General features: G+C 43.2%; 1 protein-coding gene across 1 annotated transcript; it reads left to right on the plus strand.

Annotated features, from left to right (window-relative positions):
• The first annotated feature begins 310 nt into the window (after nucleotides 1-310).
• On the plus strand, nucleotides 311-1,860 carry LOC104430763 (gibberellin 2-beta-dioxygenase 6-like). The gene is made up of 3 exons (XM_039313522.1): nucleotides 311-946; nucleotides 1,080-1,311; nucleotides 1,541-1,860. The coding sequence occupies exons 1-3, from the start codon at nucleotides 311-313 to the stop codon at nucleotides 1,858-1,860; spliced, it is 1,188 nt and encodes a 395-aa protein (XP_039169456.1).
• Nucleotides 1,861-17,693: the final 15,833 nt, after the last annotated feature.

Raw genomic sequence — 17,693 nt, forward strand, 5'->3', positions numbered from 1 at the left:
ATGACAATATAGTACGAACTTCACCTGCTCTTTCTTGGGTGCGCTGCTCCTGCGATCGATTCTATATTACTGTACCTGGATTAGTACCTGATTCCAAACTGTCGCTACTTGGAGCAGCTCCCTCCCTCTTACCCGCTTTGTCGCCTTCTATTTGTGCTTTGCCATTCTTTCTTCTCTCCCCGCCTATAAATACCCTATCGACTCCCAGCCAACCCACATTCTCTTCACACACCGTTGCACTGATAGGCTCAATCTCAGACCCACCCCTTCTGACCAACTTCACCCAACTCCTCCAATCCAGAATACCAACATGATGACACCCCAGGAGTATCAGCTCCCAGTGATAGACCTGAGTCAGCCGCGTGCAAAGGAGAACATATTCCGGGCCGCCAAAAAATATGGACTCCTCCAGGTGGTGAACCATGGGATCAGCAGGGAGCTGCTTGGGAATGTGATGAGGGAGGCGGTTAAGCTGTTCGAGACACCCCTTGAGACCAGGGCCCACTCTGGCCTCCTCAACAACTCCTCCCCCTGGGGCACTTCCCCTGCCCAGTTCTCCCACCAGGTCCCCCTCGTGAAGATTTATGACCCCTCTTGCCACGGCCAATTCACCTCTCTCGGAGGAGTGATGAGGGAGTTGGCCCCCGCCATGTTTGGGCTAGCCAGGACGCTGGCGGGGGTCCTAGAGGAGAGCCTCGGGCATCAGGGCCACAGCACTTTGAACGAGAAATGCAACGAGAACACGTGCTTCCTCCGGCTAAACCACTACCCGGTGTGCCCGCTCTCGCCAGAGAGGTTCTGGCCGTTGCCCCACGCGGACAGTGACTTCCTGACCATTCTCTACCAGGACCAGGCAGGAGGCCTCCGGCTCCTCAAGGACTCCCGATTCTTCGCAGTCAAGCCCAACCGTGACGCTCTCATCGTCAGCATCGGAGACCTTCTTCAGGTAACGAAAAAAAGAAAGCACAGATTCGAAACGATGATTATCCAATCAATGCTCATCCAATTCTTCAATGCTCAGACTTTCCTCGTGTCTTGAACGAGCAATGATTAACGCGGGTATGAATTGCTTTGGGCAGGCGTGGAGCAATGACGTGTACAGGAGTGTGGAGCAAAAGGTGGAGAAAAACAGGGAGGTGGAAAGATACTCCGTTGCTTTCTCCCTCTGCCCTTCGTCCGGCTCTCAGATCGGGTTCTGCAGAAAGCCCTCCGTCTTCAGAAAGTTCACTTGTGGTGAATACCGGAAGCAATTTCAAGAGGACATCAAAAGAACCTGCCGTAAAGTTGGTCTTCCACGTTTCAGGCAAATGGGTATGTAAACACAGTTCGTTCAATTGAAAAGCCATCCTATGGCGACCTCCGTGGTTTATACTAATACATAATTCTGAGGAATGACTAGTTTATTAAATAAAAACAAAAGAGAAGAAGAAATAAGAGAAGGAAAGAGACAAAAGGAGACTTTTTTAGGCGTCATATGACGTATCTGAAATGAAAACCCCGCAGTGGTCGGCCTCTGACGTAACCCGCTTTATTTGTGCAGAGAGGAATATATCATCTGACGTCTCCACGGAGTTGGTGTTCTACGACGACCCGTGGAAGATCAGGAAGAAGCTAACGAAAAGCGACCTCGACCACTTGTCGCGGCTCCTGCTTCCGCGGGACTGCGTGAAGGCCCATGTGCTCCGGTGGATGAAGAAGGAGATGGTTGACCAGGTCGAGAGCAAGAAGGGGATGGAGGTCGATGTGATAAACGAGGACACAGGTGACGAGCACCGGCTCGTGTTCCGCTACTGGGCATCCTCGGGGTGCTACGTGCTGAATGGTGGCTGGAGCAAGCTGTTCGTCAATGGGGAGAGTTGAACGTCGGGACGAGATCGGGATGTACTGGGACACTATCTCTTGCAAGTTCCACTTTACGGTCCTTCGGAAGGTTGCTTGCGGCACAAGCAACCCGGCGGCTTGAGCTTTCATTGGAAAGTATTTGCGAAAGGATCTTGTTCTCTTTATTTTACTTTTGTGTGCTTCGATGTTGGCTTGTGATCGGGGAAAGTCAAAACAATTACCATGGAAAAGCAATCCCGCACGAACCAATAATAATCAATTTTCTTTCCTATATCGTACTTTTATGTTCACAAGCGGTGTGATCGATTAAGTTTCGACATAATTTGTTTGCATCGTATTACGTAATCGAGTTTGTAATTTCTGAATCTTATTGTTGATTTGAAATTGTACTACATTGTTCGAATATAATAAATCGATCTCCTTTCGCATGAGATATCCTCCGTCCGAAATTAGCACATAACCTTGGTTTCATTGAATTATTTTTTATTAAAGATATTTCGCTGTGGGAATAATTTCGACGAAATCCCAACAATGAATTATTTTGCCATTAAACGGTGGATCTTTTTTCAAGTTCTAACCTGGTGCGATGCTAAATTTTTATGGAAGCCCTTAAAGCATCAAACCTTTTCCCTTAAAGCACAATCGACAAAAGCGATGGCGGAAGCGCGCCCCCCAAGTAACTAAATCGTACGGAGTCGACCCGTTCTGTAGTTCACATACCCCACAAGGTGTCAACTATCAACTCAGCGTGGAATACGAGACGATGACTTTTCCTATAGACTTCTTTAAGATTTGAGAGAGGTTCGACTTTTGAGAGACAAGAAGAAGAGGAAGATAGGGGACGCTCCGATCCATGGAAACCAAACAATTCCATGGAAATCCATGAAGCCGTTCGATTTCTTCGAACCTCAAACGTCCTCTGATCATCATCAACCACTTGCTGCCGACACCATCCACGGTGTCTTTGTCTTGCGTTTCCGATGTTTTCCAACATTAACAATGACGTGAGAGTAGTAATCGGTACCAAGAAAAAGATTTATCTCCACGTTTTTGTCTTCGAGAAAGCTTGTCTTTTCTCTATCAGGTGAGCGATGACGAAAGCTCCCTGGTGTCACTAAAATCGTAAGGAGCCAAGTTCATGCGGGCCACGGTCCCGTCCCGACTTGTCGCGTGCGCGTGCCCAACGAGGCGTGAACGGCCGACGCACTTCTAATTCGGTGCAATGCTAGATTCTTTGATGTTCTTTTCCTCGGGAAGGCTGTGTCGTGAGAATAAAGGACAGGCGAGTCTTGACTCTTGACTCTTGAGGAAGGAAGAGAGGAGACGCTGGGACCCACCTATGGTAATGAACGTGGACTGCGTAATAGAAAGATTACACTGGTCGTATACTTCAAATTAATTCAAAAGAGGGAGTCAATCCTAGGATCCACACTTTTCATTCAAATTGAATATGTTTTCTTCCAAAAAAAAAAAAAATAATACTAGAGAACCACGTGGATTAATAACTTTTGGCACCAGGATTAGTACCTTGAGTCCAAACAAGAATTTGGCTGCAAGAAAACAAGAAGATTTCTCAGTACTTTTTAAATGAAATTTTTGTCCCCTTCTATAATACGCCCGTCTCGTCGGCTTCGAAGCAAAACAACGAAAAGAAAAATAGGAAAAAGGTGCGATGACTGAGTGAGCGTACGATAGAGAAAAGTGCCAATTGCGCGAGGGCCTCTTTCTTGTCCTCTTATGCTTTTGTGCCGCAATTAGGCCTCCCTACCCAACAATTATTTCCTCGTACAACCATCATGCTTCGAAGCCAAAAAAAAAAAAAAAAAAGAGGAAAGGTTTCCAGCCCGCTTATAAATAAGCCCTGCTCAATGACTTTTGGTAATATTAACCCAAATATAAAATAAAAGTTCTGCACAACTGATCAAATCACTCACGAAAATTAATTCGATTATCAAGTCAGCTTGTGTTGTTGGTTAATTATATTGAGCTCATGTTGCTCCATGTTGCACACTGCAATTGGCATAAAATTGCTATGTGATCATTTGTTACTTTGTCCCTCTAGTTTTTGGAGTTCTATACCTTGCGTCTTCTTTCTAAACTTACACGATGCCCTAGTGAGCTTTGTTAGGTCATCATGTCGAGAAGACCAGCGCTGAAGAAGTTCAGCAAATAAAATAAAATAAAAATCAAAGTGGAAAGATAGCAGGGTCAAAAAGTGAAATTATGGTAACGCTCGATTGAAAAAGTCAATGTGTTTTTGAATAGTAGGGCCACTTTTTCTGTGCACGCACGCAATGATAGAGAATAAAAGATCAGTGCCCAGAGCCAAGGCGCCCCTGTGCAGTCTCTTTTTCTGCTCTCGACAACAACGACTAGACAACTGGCTAGAGAAGATTGTCGTTATATCCAATTCTCGGACTTACTGACAAAACTTGCACGGCAATAGATATATAGACCTCCTTTTAATATGTCATTGTATCCTATCTTAGTCAGACCAAATTTGGTCCGTCTTAGTTAGCTTTTGCATTTCCAATGTCGCCAACATTAACGATGACAATGAGGATAATAATCGCGGCCAAGAAGAAGTTTTTTTTTTTTTTTTGATGGAGGAACCGTTTTTGGCCGACAGCCACCACGTAAACCCCCAGGTGTCGCTAGTAGGGAAACCACTACCCCGACGCCACGCTTAACTCACCACATAGCGCTTCAGCCTCCCTACTACGCAGGGGCTTCGAACCTTGGCTTCCTCAGTGGAGGACAAAGCCAAGAAGAAGTTTTATCTCCACGTTTTCGGTTAACCCTTAACTTCTTCCCTCCCACTAGCCTGCGCTAACGTTCGAGAAAGCTTGTCTTTCTCGATCGAGGACCACAAAATATATTTCTTTGAAACCAACCTGACTACCACGTAACATAAAGAGAAGCAGCTCCTGAAGAGCGATATTGGCCCTGCTTTCTTTTAATTAAATATGCTCAATGATTACCCCACCGTCAGCAACACGCATATATAAAATCTGGACTTTGGTGAGTCTTTATAGACTGTTCGAATATTAACTTTTTCAAAATTGATTCGGTAAAGTATCCATTTTTTTTTCTGTTTTTCTATTTTTAGCCACATCTTACGTGGTAGTGCATGTTTTTGCATGCCAATTTTGTGAGGAAAAAAATTGTCCAACAATTTTGTTAGATCTCATGTTGATCAGAAATTGTTGAAGTGGACGCCGACCAACTTATATGGCATGGCCAAAGGTTGGCGTTGACGCATTCAATTTTTTTAAGTTTTGTTATTTATTTTAACAATTGTCAAATGCTCAATTTATCACTCGAGCACATCTAAGGTTCAGTTTCGTATTCTTTCTCGCATACGCTTTTCACCATAGAGTAGGAAACCTTGAACTTTATGTCCAAGATTAATCAAATATCATATAGACAACCCAACCCAAAATATTTTTCTTTTGCAAGTCTCAAAATTCCTCTTATAAAATCTATCAGAACTTCACTATGTATGTGAAAACTGCAATCTAAACGAGATGATATGATGAATCAATCTGTTGGAGAAAACTTCCTTATCTGTTTTGAAATTGACAAAACGTTTCCATCAGTCTAGTCTAAAAACTTGCTGATTCTATCGTCAAAGTCTAAAGACCTCAAGACTTAAGATTTAAAGTCTGCCTTCATTGACAACTTCAGATCGATGAAGGAAAATATTATCCATTGAAGAAGACTTATCTAGATTCGGGTATATCTTTAAGGATTTGATTCATGCGGATGAAGAAGATCTCACGGCTAGAGATGGCACCTCGAGATCTATTATTCGTATTGAAATTAATTTGAGCAATTTAGATCCGTTGAATGGCGAAGTATACTTGGAAAGTTCTACTTATGAAAATCTAGATCCTGATTGTATGGGCGAGCAAGATGGGTGGACTATCATCACATTCCATAAGTAACTCGAGATCTTCCTAATTGATTTTGTTCAATGGGTAGATTGGAAGAACTCCTTTGGAATGTGTTAACGGTTATGATGGCATGGAGGAGTATATAAGGAGGACGCTCACGTTATTCGAGTATGTGCGTGAAAGAAAAATTCCAAAGTCTAAAACTCTTAGTTCTTTGCTGTTACAATTTATCGAGCTTAAACCGTACTCAAAAAGAGATCAATTTTTGTGAGACCTTGAGGAAGTGTAGCGAGTCTCTATACTATGGAATCAAAGACGTGATATTGTAAAATCTCTTTTGATTCATAGTGGAATCCAGCCAGTGGATTGTCAGTGCGGGAGAGTGGACATAGGCTTGGTCTAAGCCGAACCATTATAAAGCTTGTGTTTAAATTCTCTTTCCCTAATCTCTTTACTTAATTCGCAGTCTTATATATTAGTTTATAATCTTTTATCTACTGTTTTATTATAAATCGAGTTAAGTTGTTAAGTGTTGCAAAAACTTATTTAACACCTATTCAGCCCCTCTAGGTGTTTATATTAGCATTATCACAATCTACCATAATGATCTGTGCATGTTCAAAGGGTACCTTCATATTTGTAACATATTTGAACAAAACAGGAAATTTCATATATCACCACAATAGAAAAGAAATGATTCAAGAAAATTGAAGACATTAGAACTGGGCTTCAAAAGAAATACTCGCCGACTTCCTCTGTGCCCAAGAAAACATTCCGATCAGACGTGATGGGAAAGAAGTCACGAGTCACCACCACTGCCGCATATGAGATCGGAATGTTTTGGGACACAGTCTCTTGCAAGTTCCACTTCACGGTCCTTTGCAAGGTTGCTCGGGGCACAAGCAACGCGGTAGCTTGAGTTTCTACTAGAAAGTTTGGGCAATAGAATCTCTTGTTTCTTAGTCTTGACGTGTGACGGGCGATGGTCAAAACAAGAGCACATTTAGGGTTTAAGAGTTTCTCTTGTTCTTCCCATGAATTGATAAGGTTTTCTTTTCGATTGGAATGTATGTGACCCAACACTAATTGAGGAGATGCAATTTGTTCACTTTAGTGGGTTTTTATTTTTTCATTAAATTGTGCATCCTTTCATGTTCTAATTTGCTGCAAAGCTAGATTTTGGTGCCCCAATCCCTCCGAACTGTAAACTTTCATGGAAACCCTCTTAAAGCATCTAAATCTTTTTTCCCCTTAAAGTACAGTCGACAAAACAAAAGTGATCGACGAAAGCCCCATGTCACTAACATCCTACAGACCCAAGCACATCCGGACCCGACAATGTTCCACTTATCGCATACCCAACAAGGGGTGAAGGCAGTGCATGACGATGATCCTCCCACCATAAGCTTCCTTAATGTTGCTCCTCTTAAGTGCCCCTTTCGGAGATTAATCGGTTGATCAAATTGATTAAATGCCATACAATCTAGATCTATGTCTCATGATTATATAAATAATTATTTAATCGGTTCATTTACATAAGTGTCATAAATTTGAAAAATCAATCATTTAAGTGCTAAATTTGAGAAATCGATTACTTGAGTACGTTATACTAGGCCAAAACGTCACAATTGGCCAATTAGAGTAATGATTGATTTTCCTTGATTTCTAGCGGAGCCTCAAGATTTATCCAAAGTGCGTGGACGTATGCATGTGTTGCAGTAGTATGTTCTCCAACCATTGGGACAAGGGCTTTAAAAGGGTTGAAGTTGTGACATCTTCGAATTTGACCCCTATCCTAGACTCAAGGAATGGTCTAAAGCTTTGATGTGCCCTTAACAAGAATAGACTATGGATTGATTTAAGTATAATTTATAAGTCAACTATCTAATTGGGAGAGGTAATTGTGGATCGAGAAATGCACTCAACTAGAGTACTTGACCATGGAGCGATAGTTTGACCATAAGAATCGATGCGAGACGACCTTACACCGGCACGGATCAATGAATGAACGATTATAGATCGACTCGGCCTAAGTATATATATAGCCGGATTGCGGTTGATTCCACACAGTCATTATACTAATCCTGAACGACCCTACTTCGATTCTTAGTGACCGTGAACCAAAGTAAGTAAATCGATTCTCGCTCGGTTACATGACAATCGAGGATTATCCATGAATCGATTAGGCTCAAACATGGATTGGTTTTGAATTAATCATGGGTTGTGCAAGCGATACCCCAAGAGACCCCCCAATTCATATAGGCCCTGTTGCAGCCATTTCTAATTGAATTTAGCTATGAACCTTGGTCCGGTTACATGTATCCTTTGTGGATAATTAGGAAACACCCCCAATCAATTTAACCAATGTTTAATTCCGCGAATAGTTTTTGGCCCCCCGAATCTTTGGTCTTGGAAAAGTGGGGCAACCATTGGAAGCCCAGTGGGCTACATAGCCGTTGTGTTATGTGGCTTTGATTTAGGTTGATTTTACTTGTATTAGGAGTAGGATCAAGCTATCCTAGAGAGGTTAGAACCATGTGTTAATTTTGTATGTTTTGCTCATGAGTTTGCTTGGATTTGAGGTTTGAGGTTGATAAGGAAAGTTTAGTTATTGCTAAGGTTGCTCAATTTGATATTGTTAGACTTGTTGATGTTCATACTCGAATTTGGGTTTGAGAAAGCATTGTTCTAGTATGAAATCTTGTTATGTTATAACTTAGGGTGAGTTATTTGGAGATCTTGTGATATTATTGGATGTGCATGTTCTATATGATGTTGTTTAATATTAATTGCAATGTTTTGTATGTGTTCATGGAAAGTAGTCCTTATATTTATATATGTTCATAGTCCATGGTCAATGCGTGAGACCACCTGCGCCTCCAAGATGATATTTGTGATGGTTCTTGGATGTTTGTGGAAGCACGTTGGGTCGAGTCTCTCTCTTGGATCAGCGATATCGAGGCATATCGTTCCTGAGCCAAGTTTAATACTAGGTCGGTGATCATATCACTATGGGTCAATCTTTTCTTGGTCTAGATGCGATATTGAGACATATCGTTCCCGAGCCAAGTTTGGTACTAGGACGGTGATCATGTCATGGCGGACTTGTCCTCTTTTGGTTTTGGTGCGATATCAAAGCTTATCGTTTTCGATCTGGATTAGACTTAGGTCGGTGCTCAACGTAACAGGTCAAACCATAGACTCTCAATTCGTGCTTGGTGTGTTTATTGATGTATTGTCGATAGGTCATGAGTTACATATCGCTTGGCATGTCATTGAGGCATTTATACATGAATTACTATGAAAGATAAAACCAATTGCTTGTATGCTTGATTCATGTGGTCACACAATGGATTTCATCACCGAGGTTTCGGATGATGATGCCCCCACATCAACGGGATGCCGTTCACGGGATGTGTTACATTGGAACGATGCCCGAAAGGATGCCCAACGGGAACTTAGATGATGTGCTCAATGGGGTGAGACGATTGTCCCGGATGTTTCTGGAAGAGCCAGAGGGTTTCGACTATGTGTGATTAATAATTGGACTAGAGATAGCATGGTAGTATGGGATGTCATGTGATTCTTGAGGTGTTAAACGTGTGCAAAGCATTTGAGTGTTATGTGCATACCTTGGAAATTGTTTTATGGCTCATGCATGTTTGGCATGGCCTTATACGAGATGCATGAGACGCGTGCATAATTTAATTATCATTATTAGTAACTTATGTGGCATGTGCATACTTTGATCGACCTTGTTTACGAATTGAGAAGCATGAGGATGTCGTGCAGGTTGATGTTTGAGTCGAAAGACGTGGATAAGGTTGTGGATTTGTACGTCTTTGATTAGAACTTGAGGGATTTAAGCTAATGCATGGTGCATGGAAGAATTACTATTCGTGCCTGGATTATTAAATTGTGATCGTTGTATGCTTAATAGAATGGTGCACTCATGTAGTGATTATTTATGCTATAATTGGACACGTGGTAGAGTGTTCGCATTTTGAGTGGCCTAATTATTGTTAACAGATAATGTAAAGCGAAGGCTTAGCTATTGATATGCCATCGACAAGTGAGCGTCAAGTTTGTAGGTTCCAAAACGAGTTATCCGCCTATATGAGATTTATGCGAATTACTTATTGAGTTGTCAAACTCATTTGTTGTTGTTTCACCTTTTGCAGGTCCGACGAACAACCCAATAGATGATGCCTAGGTAGCCGGTCCTCGTAGGGGAGCTGCTTTTGGTTAGTATCTCACTAGAGAAGATAGGCTCACCATTGAAGTTTGTGAACCCCCTGTTGTCTTTTGGATGTGTATCAAATTGGTCTAAGAACGGACTTTTATATTAAAAGATTTGATCTAATAAAGCAGATAAATAAGATGTATATTTGCTTATGTGTTTTCTTTACTATCCCTAATATGTGATCGGGTGTTGTTGTTGTTGTACGTTTCCGCTTGCGTTTGATTGAAAAATAATAATTGATGGGTTAGTGATGCATTTTGAGACGTCGTATAACTGACCGATGCCGGATGTTGCGTTCCTGTGACAAGAGAAAGTCTGGGCGTGATAGAAGTTTTATTGCAATGACACCCATGACAAGAAAAGCTATTAAAGCAAAAGTTTGATGAGAAAAGCTTCTTGCATCCACTAGTACATAACGCAAAATTCAATTGCTTTTCGGGAAAAGCGAAAGCTGATTTTGATCGATCGAGTCGGTCGATTCGTGAGCTTCACCTGATTAGTACCCTTAGTCCAAACAAGAATTTTGGTGCGAAAAAGAAACAGATTTCTCAGTACTTTTTATAGTAGACTTGACCCCTCCACTCATATGTCGCTATCTGTCGCTGTCTGGAGCTCAGCTTTTGTCCCCTTCTAATCTCTTGGTGCCCTTTCGCTCTCTCTCCTCCTTCCTCTTCATTATAAATACACTCATCCCCTTCGATATAACGGCAGACCACCGCCCTCCCCAAGCCACACTCTCTTCACACACCCACCCCGTGGCAAGGGAAGGATCAAGCTCAGCCCCACGCCTTGAGCGGGTGAAGTTCGTATTATATTGTCATGTTTCACGGGTTCAATCCATCACAACCAGCTTTGGCTTTTCACGAACAGCAATCGGCTTTTTGCTATCTATTTGTGCTCTTTCATTCTCTCTCCTCCCCTCTCCACTTACAGATACGCTTGACAACCAGCCAATGCCCATTCTCTTCACACACCGTTGCACTGATAGGCTCAATCTCAGACCCACCCCTTCTGACCAACTTCACCCAACTCCTCTAATCCAGAATAACATGGTGACACCCCAGGCGGGGAGCAATGACCTGCACAGGAGTGTGGAACACAGGATGAAGACAAACGGCGAGTTGGAGAGATACTCCGTTGCCTACTCCCTCTGCCCTTCGTCCGACTCTCAGATCGGGAGCTGCAGAAAGCCCTCCGTCTACAGGAAGTTCACTTTTGGTGAATACCGGAAGCAAGGCCGTATTTATGGCCTTCCGCATGTCAGGCTAACGGGTATGTAAACACAGTTCCTTCAATTGAAATATACGAAAGCCATCCTATGGCGACCTCCATGGTTTATACTAGTACATAATTCCGAGAAATGATTAGTTTATTAGGTGTCATATGATGTATCTGAAATGAAAACTCCCGAATCGTCGACCTCTGACGTAGCCCACTGTGTTTGTGCAGAGAGGGTTGACGTCTCCACAGAGTTGGTGCTTCAAAACGACCCGTGGATGATCATGAAGGAGCTAATGGAAAGCGACCTAAGCCACTTGTCGCGGCTTCTGCTTCCGGGGGGCTGCCTGAAGACCCACGTGTTCCCGCAGATGGACGAGGAGATGCTGAGGCAGGTCAAGAACAAGGAGGGGATGCAGGTCGTTGGGATAGACGTGGACACAGGCTGGAAGCACTGGTTCGTGTTCCGCTGCTGGGGTCGTCGGGGAGCTACGTGCTGAACGGTGGCTGGACCAAGGAGTTTGTCGAGAAGAAAAGGTTGGAGGTCGGGGACGAGATCGGGATGGTCTGGTTCATGTCCTCTCGCATGTTCTACTTTAAGGTCCTTCACAGGTCCGCTGCTTGAGTTTTCATTAGAAAGTTTTTAGGGAAGGATCTGTCTCGTGCTGTACTTTAAGTTTCTTTAGCTTCGCGTGGTGAATCAAATTTCAGTGTGTATCTTTATCTTGGTACACTGCATCTTTTATATTTTGAAGCTGTTTGGTTAAGAATTTGAATTCATAAATCGATCTCATTTCTAATGAGATATCATGGATTCTGAGTTCGCATAAAATCTTGATTTCTTTTAATTATTTTTGGTGAGAAATATTTCGTTGTGAGAATAATTTGAGTGAAATCTTAATCCTGAATTATTACGTGTTGATTCTTGGACGCCAATGTCCCTTTTGCCCTTAAAAGCACAATCGACAATAGCGATGGGGGAAGCCCCCATGTCACTAGCATCCCTCGGACCCAACAAGGTGCCGTGCACAACTAGGGGATGATCCTGCCAATAGGCTTCTTTGATGTTTTTCCTCGTCCATCAAACCTTTTCGGAAAGGGCGTGTCGTATACAATAAAGGACAGGCGAATCGGACGGCCAGGTTTGACTTGTAGGAGACAAGAAGAAGATAGGAGACGCTACGACCCTTTTAAGACCAATCCAATTACCATGTGACGTAAAGACAAGCAGCTTTCGAAGAGCGATCATGATCTGAAGGAGGATCCCCGATTTCTTTTAATTCCTGATTGAATATATTTTCTTAAGAAATATTGAAGGAATCACATGGATTAACAACTTTTGTACTTAGTTTTATTAAATTATCATATTTTAGTAGTTATATTAAATTATCATATTTTAGGACCCAACCGTGATATTGATTGATTATATTTTAGGAATCACATAATATTATCCCCCACCACAATGCGAGTTCTTTGCACTACTTTGGATCTTTTTTTTCCTAATCCAACCCGAATTAGGAAATACTTTGTACACACTTATAATTTCATGCCGTCACTCTAGAAAAAGAAATAACATGGATCGGAGAAAAGCAAAGAAACCCATGGAGATGTTCGATTTCTTCCAACCCCAAATCTCCTCCGATCATCACCGATCACTCGCTGCCGGCACCATCCACGGCATCTTTGTCCTGCATTTCCAATGTTGCCAACATCAACGACGACAATGAGAATAGTAATCGGAGCCAAGAAGAAGTTTTATGTCCACGTTTTTCCCTTGGACAAAGTTCTTCTTTCTCTAGCAGGTGCGTGATGATGAAAGCTACCTGGCGTCACTAACATCGTAAGGACCCAAGCTCATGCGGGCCCCCGTCCCGTCCCACCTGTCGCGTGCCCAAGGAGGCGTGAACTGCCGACTCGCTTCGAATTCGGTGCAATGCTAGATTCTTTGATGTTCTTTTCCTCACGAAGGTCGTGTCGTGAGAATAAAGAACGGGCGAGCCAAGACGAAGGAAAAGAGCACACGCTGGGACCCACCCCAACCCATCCGATTACCGCGTGACATAAAGAGAAGTAGCTTCCGTAGAGCGACCATGATCTGGAAGGAGGCTTGACTTTTTGTCTCCTCCGCTGGAATCAAATTTACGGGGTTTGATGTCGACGAAGGCAAAATAGGTAAACTATTTGTCAAGACCCACATATTGAAAGCTTTCATTAATATTTGGGAAAGACTAATATATTATGGTAATTGTCCCAAAGTTGGGCCAAATTTTTATTTTTTCATACCAACTCTGCATATGGTAACTTCACGGCCCTAAATCATGAATAAAAAAAAGTGAAGGAACCCATGAATACGTTCAATTTCTTCCAACCCCATATCTCCCCCATTCATCATTGATCACTCACCACCGGCACCATCCATAGTCTCTTCGTCCAGCGTTTCCAATGTTGCCAACATTAACGATGACAATGAGAATAATAATAGGAGCCGATAAGAAGTTTTATCTTCGCGATTTTGGCTGATCCGAACTTTCTCCCTACTAATACTGTGACATCCCGATTTTCCAATTCTGGTTTCAATTAAATAAGTTGGGCATTTCATCTTCGCGTCTATAGCTTTCTCCTCTGAGTTGGCCACTCATGAGATAACTAGTCTATCAAGTGAAGCCGTTAAGAAATCTAAACGCAATAGACTTGAGAATTCGACCATGAATTGGCTACTCGACCGTATTAATCTGGGCAAGGATCATTACGACATCGTCGAATCGAACGAGATCGCACAGGTCGATTTGACCGAGATATGTGATTAGAGTGTGGGTGATTCCACCTGATCGCAATATCCTCGTCGACCGGCACTAGACCGATTCTTCTGTCGTTTTGGGTACCCTGTGTCTGTAATCGAAACCTCAAGATTTCTACGACAATCGAAAGTCGCCAAGGTGTCGAAGATGCACTTGTGGCTTGAGAATAATCAACCACAGGTCAATTGCACGTAAAATTTCTAAAAGCTATCCGGTAGATTAGGACGCGCTAAAGTCGCGTTATTGAATTTAACCGTGAAATTGAACCCGATTACAAAAATTGGAAGTTCTGTCAAGTCACAATTCATTTTAGGAACGTTGACTCATCCTCAGAAGATTTTTCTACAAACCGAGATTTTTGGCGGAAAAGCAAAGTAATGCCGTTTTTGTTCGGGATTGTCAGAGGGCCGTTTTTAATCGAATCTTCGGGATGCAAGTTAGATCATTTGATGGGGAAATGTCATGAGAAGGCCGAGGACACATGAGTTAATTTAATTGAGCTTCAATTGGATGGAATTGATTGAAAATTGATGGAATTTAAGTGTACAAGATTTTATGCCACGGCGGAAAATGAAATTGAACCCATTGGATTAAGGTTGTGGGAGATAGTGGGGTGTGACATCATCCATGAGGTCATGGTGGGGCCAAAGAGAGAGAAAGAGAAAGAGAAAAGAGAGAGAGAGAGAGAGAGAACCGGTCTTCTTCTTCCTCCCCTTCTCTCTTCCGTCGCTTCTCTCCTCTCCCTGCTGTGCGAGACCTCAGCAGACCAGAAGAACCGCCGGAGCAGCAGCTCCGCTCGTCGCCGTTCGTCCCAGCCGGAGGCCGTCGCTCGTCCAGCCGCACGCAGCTCCGCCCCTCTCTCCCCCTTCTGCTGGTGTCGGCTTCTTCTCCTTCTTCCTTGTGTTGTTCGAAACCCAGCAGATCTGGGAAGACGACAGAGCAGCCAGCTAGCTGCTGGACCGCCGTCTCGCGCCTCCGCCCTCCGCCGTTCGCCACCGGATCAGCTGACTCGCCCATCGTGCTCAGTGGCCAGCCCCGCGAGCTTCCTGCTCGTCTCGCGCCCGTCTTGAGTCCAGCAACGTCCCGAGCTTCCCTGGCCGCTGTTCTTGGTCGTCCTCCAGCCGTGAGCCGCCGTGAGCCGCCATGCAGCAACCGAAACCATCGCCTGGACCGCCGAAGCCCCGCTTTGCCCGTTTCCAGCAAGCCGAGTCGCTAGTTCTTCTTCTCTGTTCCAGCGGCCATTTCAGATCTGGTGGAGCTCCGCCGGAGCCGTCCAGCCCACCTCCGGCCACCGTGAAGCCCCGCCTAGGTCCGGTTTGGTCTCCCCCGTCCATCTAGGCCCTTGTGCGCCTCAACCGGCGCCGGATCCGCCCCCAACCAGCAGCGAGCAGAAGGTTGCAGAAATGGGTATGGCAGCCCCTTCGTGGGCCGTTTTGGCCGCCTTCCCGAGCCCGGATGCTCGGCCCGCTTTGAGGAAAGTCGATCCTCGCGTCGCCCTCGTCGTTTTGGTCCGCTCGGTTCGCTAATCCAGTGAGTTTAGCTCACTAAACCTCGCTTAGAGGGTTAATTATGCTTAGGGAGGTTTAGTTTATGTTAAGTATTATTAGGTTGTTACTTTATGTTATTTAAGAGTGGATTAGATTATGGTGTTGTTTTAATTTAAAGTGTGCTTAATTAAGGGTAAGTAGGTTTATTTAAAATAAGCCTTGATTTGACATAAATGAATTTACTTTGGATTTATTTAAATGTCTCGAAATTAGTATATAATTTAATAATATATTTTATTCGAAATTAATAAAATATTATTATTTAATTATTTTCGGAATAAATTAAATTATTTGTTAAATTCCGAAAATTTTGTCGAGACCTTAAATTATCAGAATTTCGTGCCGGTCGTTCTTTGTGTAGTCGGATTTTGAAATTGATGATTGGATATTATAAATTGAGTGTGGATTTCGAAAACTATGGATATTATTATTTAATTAATTTTCGGAATAAATTTAATTATCTATTAAATTCCGAAAATTTTCATTGGGACCTTATTTGCTCAGAATTTCGTGCCGATCGTTGCTATGCTTGTAGAATTTGAAACTAATGATTGGTTGTGGCGAATTGAATGTGATTTTGATTTATGAGAATTCTTTATGAAATCCTAAGTGTAGAAATTAATGGGAGATTGGCTGTGATTGACCACCTATTAGAGGTCGTGTCCAGTGAGGCCGTGATGTACCACCTAGGAAAGGTCGTGCCCGATGAGGCCGTGAAATGCCACCTATTAGAGGTCGCGCCCAGTGGGGCCGTGAAATACCACCTATTAGAGGTCGTGCCTAGTGAGGCCGTGATAAACCACCTATGAGAGGTCGTGCCCAGTGAGGCCGTGATAAACCACCTATGAGAGGTCGTGCCTAGTGAGGCCGTGATAAACCACCTATTAGAGGTCGTGCCCGATGAGGCCGTGATATGCCACCTATTAGAGGTCGCGCCCAATGGGGCCGTGAATTGCCACCTGTTAAAGGTCGCGCAGAGTGGGGCCGTGATGCCACTGATTCAAATTTGCCGAGTAGGGCCGTAGTTGAGAGCAATGATTGATTTTCTAGAATGACATGTAATCGGCCAAGTTGATTGATCGCTGAGACGATCCAAGTGGTTGAATTGTTCTGATGATGTGATTGTGCCATGGTTGTTTGGTTATCATAATTGTACGTGGTTGAATTATATAAATTGTGCTAACCTGCAGATGAAGGCTGAGGCGAGGTAAGTCTTCTGTGTGATGTGGCTAGGCCACCCGGGACGTATTTTCTTTCTAATAGGGGTTTAGGGGTTGAACTTGTTTGAGACATCGTCTCATCCCGTTGTGGGATTAAAATTTCAGGTCTTTGGTGGACGGAGTGGCAGATAGCTTTGGTTGGCCTTGAGGAGTTGCAGAGGTGAAGTCATAAGGGTTGGCGAGCGTGTCATACTAGTTGGTTGTAGGATAGTTCCCCTTTTGTCGAGCTGATCTATTTTGTAGAAAGTCCGGTGTTGTATTTAAACCCTTTGTGTTTGTAAATGAGTGTTTGGTATTATGATTGATTGCCTGCTTTTCTATCCCAAGTTAAATGTTGTCAGGGGATTTGTTTCGCTTCTGCATGCGTAAATAAATGAATGGGTCGGCGACATATCCTGGGATGTCGCATTTTTTTGATCGACCGTAATGGGATGTGCGCGCGCTCGAGGTTCGGGGCGTGACAAATATGCTGCACTAACATTCAAGAAAGCTCGTCTTTCTTGGTCGGTGACAATAGCAGGCATGTATAAAATCTAACATGAAGAAAAACAGCATGCGTGTATTCAATCTAGGACTTTGGTGAGTACTTACCGACAGTTTGAATATTAATTTTTTAGACATTGATTTGATTGAGCATCATTTTTTTTCCCGACGCTTATATGGCGGTATACATTATCGCATGTCGATTTTGTGAGGAAAAAATTTGTCCAACGATTTTGTTAGACCTTATGTCGGTCGAAAATCGTTGAAGTGAAGGTTGACCGTCCTAACCATTGAATTCAATAACTAATTCACTTGTCCTATGATAAAAAGTCTAAAGAAAGGATGTTGGTTTTTATAGATCCATTCTTTTACCACCTCACTTTGCCACTCTCTAGAGAGAGTCCTAGCTAGATTTACCCTCAGTTTTTTAGGGAGGAAAAAGAAGG

This window comes from Eucalyptus grandis, chromosome 5 (genome assembly GCF_016545825.1).
Source record: "Eucalyptus grandis isolate ANBG69807.140 chromosome 5, ASM1654582v1, whole genome shotgun sequence".
Lineage (NCBI taxonomy): Eukaryota > Viridiplantae > Streptophyta > Magnoliopsida > Myrtales > Myrtaceae > Eucalyptus > Eucalyptus grandis.